The 5,532-nt window shown below is 49.5% G+C and overlaps 1 protein-coding gene across 3 annotated transcripts in view; it reads left to right on the forward strand.

Annotated features, from left to right (window-relative positions):
• LIMCH1 (LIM and calponin homology domains 1) overlaps positions 1-5,532 on the forward strand; it is a 107,068-nt gene that overhangs the window by 82,366 nt on the left and 19,170 nt on the right. For all 3 annotated transcript variants that reach the window (XM_045284004.1, XM_045284006.1, XM_045284005.1), the window contains 2 exons: positions 3,155-3,247; positions 3,960-4,064. In XM_045284004.1, the coding sequence (XP_045139939.1) occupies positions 3,155-3,247; positions 3,960-4,064 (198 nt within the window). The remainder of the gene's footprint in view (positions 1-3,154; positions 3,248-3,959; positions 4,065-5,532) is intronic.

Consider the following 5,532-nt stretch of genomic DNA (forward strand, 5'->3'; position numbering starts at 1 on the left):
GTGTGTGTGTGTGTGTGTGTGCAATAAATGGCAATCTGGTTTTCCAATTGTCAAGAGGCAGGCATCAGACCTGCCTCCACACAGCATCTTTCTTTACCTCCTCTGAACCAACCCACTTCTGTGCTGGGTTCAGTAAGGGACTGCAGTGACCCCACACAGAACCCACAGACAAGACTCACAATGATGGGTTTATCAGCAATGTGAACAGGTGACCACGGTCCGGATCAGGAAGCAGTCAGAATGCAGTCCTTGGACCACCCGCCTCCTCAGGCCAGCAACCAAGTCTCTCTCTAGTCCTCAGCCTCTCAGCCGCGTGGGCCCCTGGCTTCTCTGTCTCTGTGGGCCAAGAAGCCCCCCTGTCGCTCGGCCTCAGTCCCAGAGTCTCAGCACTGCTCCTCGTGCTCCGTCTCGCAGTCCCTGTGCCGCAGTCTCTGAGGCTCTGCTCTGGCTCAGCCTCCTCACTTCAGACAGAGAGCGCGCATGTACCCTTCAGTGGTTCTGAGCTTTCTCTCTCCCTCCTGCTTCAGAAATGGCTCATCCTTAGAGCCAGGGGTGTGATCATGAAAACTGACCAATCTCCTCTATTAATGTAAAACATGCCCTATTTGCATAGTCCCACCCAATCGTTTGGTGGGGATTATGGACTTGGTTAGAAGACCCATGTGTTAGTCTGGGTAGACTAGAGAAACAAATCCATGGACACACATGTGCATATAAGGGAGAGGTTTATATACAAGAGGAACTGAACATTGAGAAAACATTCCAACCCAGTCCAGGCCAAGGCCATAAGTCTGATATTAGCCCATATGTCCGATACCAGTCTATAAAGTCCTCTTCACACTCACGAAACACATGCAATGAAGCCAAATGCAGGACGATCACAAGCCAGTGGGTAGACAGTCTTTGGAGCCACTGGCATGGTAAGCATCTCAGTGCTGGCAGGGCTCTCCACATGGCTTCTCCAGCTTCAGAGATCTGGTTGCATCCATGTGGCTTGCCTTCTGAAAAGTCTCCCAGGAAGTGGCAGAGAGAGAGAGGTGTCTTCCACCTCCAAGGAGGAAGTACCAGATTTCCCAGAATTCTCAGGAGAAGGCCATGCCCACACAGAAGTCGCATTGGCTAGCTGCAGATTGACAGCCTAGACTCCACCCCTACACTCTTACTCCTTAAGTTGACACCAGCTTAGGTGATTACCACAAACCATATTTTGGAAATTTCACTCCACCACAGTGTGTGTGTGTGTGTGTGTGTATGTGTGTGTGTGTGTGTGTGAGAGAGAGAGACATATGGACGATTTCTTTCAATCCTTCAGGAGCCTGAGTTAACATGTTGGGCTGCTAACTACAAAGTCCGCTTTTCTAAACCATCAACCACTCCTTGGGAGAAAGACAGGTTTTCTAGTCCTGTCTCAGAAACCCACCAAGTTACAGTCTCAGAAACCCACCAAGCCGTTCTACCCAATCAGACAGGGTCACCAGGAGTCAGTATTGACTTGATGGCAGTGAATTTGGTTTTAGTTTATTATTAGTTGACACAAACCATTAAGCTGCTCACAAAAAGGTGGATAGTTCAAACCCACCCAACAACTCTTCAGGAGAAAGACCTGATGGTCGGCTAATGTGAAGATCCAGCCCAAACCTCCTTTGGGCCGGCCCTCTTCTGCTGCCCCATCAAGTCACCCTGAGTCGGATCTGACTCCCTTCTCAGGAGGAGGTACAGGGCATGAGGTCCTTCCAGCAATAAAGCTTCAGAAGCTTCGCTTGTGGTCGTCCTAGCTCTGGGACAGTTGCAGGCTCAGTTTCCTGCATTCTGAAAAGCCCTTCTTGTTCTCCTCGACAGTACCTGGTATTGTAACAATACTGAAGAGCCGGCCAGGGATTGCTGGCCACAGGCATCTGGCCAAGTAATCATAACGCCTAGCCCTGGAGAAATCCGGTGAAATCCATTTGCTTTGAGGATACTGCTCTCCGAGGTGATACCTCGAGGCAATCTCTGTGCCTTGAAGGCTCAGGCAGAAGTCCAGGGTTGGGTTTCTCTCTCCTCAGAGAGGGGATGGACAACAACCAGCCCGCCATATTTGACTGGGAGAGACAGGTGCCAGTGGGGCGCGTCCCTCTGTCATGTTAGGCATGCCTTTCCCAAGTCCTCCCGGGCTCTCAGTTCTTCTTTTAAGTATTAATTTTACTCTCCACTGATTTGTTTCTTCTAGGCAGTTGGTAGGGACTCCAGTCACATTTTTGTTTTTAAACCACCCTTGTTTAGATGCCTTTATTCCCACCCTCCCCCCAGAAGTGGTGACCAGTGTCCCATTATTTCTACAAGCAAGAATGGCCGTTCTGACATGGAAGCATGCTAATGGGCTGTCTCAGAGCTTCTCTTAGTTTAGAAGTCACCTAACGCGAGGAGCTGCTGTGTTGGTGGCCTAACTAGAAGCAGAGATTAATTCGGTGCCTCGGCTGCTTATCGTCTTGTCCATTTTGGGGTTTTCCTCACTGCCTGTCTTGTAAGCCTATAAGTGGTTCGTCGTTTATCAAACTTTCCTGGCAGCAATCTAGTTTATGCACAGAACAGCACACTCATCCCTGAGGGGTCTGTGAAAGCGATTGATTGGGCGAGCTTACTTTTCCAACAAAACCCAAGTTAAGGGAGTTTTTAGACTTTTTCCTTTCTCTCGTTCCCTTCCCAGAAGTTATCTCAGCAGATGTCTGCTCAACTAGACGGTGAACCGCTGTACAAAACACATGGCAGATAACACTCTTTCCCCTTGGACTTTTGTCTCCCTAAAGCGTTTGCGTCTCACAAAATAGCATCCCTGGTTCGCTGCCCGCATCCGCTAGTTTCAGAAGGTTGCCGAAAGAAGTTCATCTTGCCCCACAAAGGACTTAGTGGTTTGTTGTTGATTCTGACTCATAGTGACCTCATAAGACAGAGTACAAGTGCCCCTTAGGGGATCTTAGGCTGTGATCTGTATGGGAGTGGATCACCAGGTCTTTCCTCCCAGAGAGCCACGGGTGGGTTTGAACTGCTGACCTTCTGGTTATGAGCTGGGTCCTAAACCAGGGCGCCTCATTAAAGGGTTTCTCGTGAAAGGGGGGATGTTTTCGATGATGCGGCAGTGGGCAACGCTGAGCCTTTCGTGGACATTCCCCGACAGGAAAGGTACCAGAAGGAGCAGGACAAGCTGAAGGAAGAATGGGAAAAGGCCCAAAAGGAGGTCGAAGAGGAAGAACGCAGATATTATGAGGAGGTACGACGTGCCTGAGGTGAAATGTGACGGTGCAGCCCCCACCCCTCCACGTCCTCCAACACTCTGTGTCTATGGCTCGGGTGGGCATGCGGCTGTGCCTGCTTCTCTTTGTTCTGAGCAGAGCCACCAGCCTGCTGGTCTGGGGCGGACCCTGTGGCATTGAAGTCCTGGGTTACCTTGTGGAGACCACATGAGAGAATTGGATTTGTTGTTGTCGTGTATTTATTTGTTTCCTTGTGGGGAGCATGGTTAGGGATGAAGATGATTTGGTTGCTGAGTTTCAATCAAGGTATCCTTACCATGATTTCAGACGGTGCTAAAGAGAGGAGTGGGGCAAGAATCGGGTTGTTTAGCTTTAAACAAGCCAGGCCACACTGAAGAATCAGAAAGGGGTTACACTTCCATGTATATTCTCAACAAATTGTTGAGAATTTCACTTTCAAAAATAAGGTTTGTGTCCAAATCAGATCCCCTCTTAGCATTCTCAAATCACGCGAGCTAGTTCATTGGCAAAGACTATGGTGTTTAAATGAAATGTTAATCTCTATATCTTTGCCCTTAGAGAATGTTCTATATGATTTGCAGGCTTTAGGAAAATGAGAATTTTTTTATGATTATCATTGCTCTACTTGTCTGCTCCCATTCTGAAGTTGTTCCCAAAGTCCCCTCGCAACATGGTTCTCTCGGCAAATGTGTTTTTTCCGTTTCTTAGGAACGCAAGATCATAGAAGACACGGTGGTCTCATTTACCATTTCTTCAAGTTCTGCCGACCAGCTGTCAGCAGCCTCCTCCCTAACGGAAGGCAGCAGGACAGTGGTGAGGCCACCCATGGAAACCCAGCTCCTTGTGAAATGACTAACCATGAAGAGAAGGACTAACCCGCAGGCTGACTTATCCCACGGACTCCATAGTTAAATCCCGGACTGGCGGATGAATGCCCTCCAAGGAGGCCAATGACCATGTGGCTATTGCATCCCACGGGACTGCCACTGCCCTGCCTAAACCCTCACGTTATTTCCTGAGGAGCAGTTACGTTGTTACCCAGGCAGGAATGGCCAACAGGCTGACCCCTCAGTCTCTCCACACCTGACCGACAAGAGTCCACCTAACAAAGCCACCTGCTAGAAACGCCCTTGTGACTGCTAGGGTTCCGGCTCCTGTGTGCATGCGGCACACGCTTGTCCCTCTCTGCCCCGCCTCCCTGCGCCCCAGCCAGTAGCAGCAGGCACGCCAGCAGTGTACTCTACGCCAAGGGAATGTCTTCTAGCCCCCCTCCCGATCGTCTAAATCAGTGGTTCTCAGCCTTCCTGCTGCCTCGATCCTTGAATACAGTTCTCATGTTGTGGTGACAACCCCCCCCCCAATTATAAAATTATTTTTGTTGCTACTTCATAACTGTAATTTGGCTTCTGTTATGAATCGGGGCAACCCTTGTGAAAGGGTCGCTCGACCCCCCCCCCAATTATAAAATTATTTTCGTTGCTACGTCATAACTGTAATTTGGCTTCTGTTATGAATCGGGGCAACCCTTGTGAAAGGGTCGCTCGACCCCCCAAAGGGGTCGGGACCCACAGTTGAGAACCGCTGAGTTAGAGTGTGAAGGTCAGATGGGGATACCTCCTCTCATTGTTCTTGATAACATTTCAAAGACCAGTCCCTGATAAGGGGCCTCTGGGCTGGGAAGGAGTTGAAATGGGGAAGGAATTATAAACTGTTGTCCAGGGGAAGGATATTGTGCATTTCCTGTAGGCAGCCTGGTTCAGGATGTCCACACAGCAGGCAGGCAGTGGTCTCCATGGAAACATGAACAGCTGCCTTGGAGTCAACTGTGACTCCTGGCAACCACATGAGTATTAGAGTAGAACTGTACTGCATAGGGTTTCAATGGCTGTGTGTTTTCCAGAAATAGGTACCAGACTGAGGTGCCTCTGGGTGGACTCACACCACCAGTTAAACCTTTTCACCCCTCTGGTACTGCACTAAGGGACAAGACAGTCCGCCTCCTAGAAAGAGTCTGGAAACTCATAGAAGCCGTTCTCTTACTCAATGCCATCGAGTCAATGCTGACTCATATGGACCCTCTCTGGGTTTCCGAGACTACAACTGTTTACAGGAGTAGAAAGCCCAGTCTTTCTGGTGGTTCTGAACTGCCGGCCATGCAGATCACAGGCCAACATGTAACCACTAGACCACCAGGTCTCCCTAGAAGCAGATCTACTCTGTCCAGTAGGGTCACAATGAGTCAGATTCGACTTGATGGCAGTGAGTCTTGGAGTAAGTACTT

Source organism: Echinops telfairi, unplaced genomic scaffold (assembly GCF_000313985.2).
Source record: "Echinops telfairi isolate 266 unplaced genomic scaffold, ASM31398v2 ScPeMD7_7468;HRSCAF=8506_0, whole genome shotgun sequence".
Taxonomy (NCBI): Eukaryota; Metazoa; Chordata; class Mammalia; order Afrosoricida; family Tenrecidae; genus Echinops; species Echinops telfairi.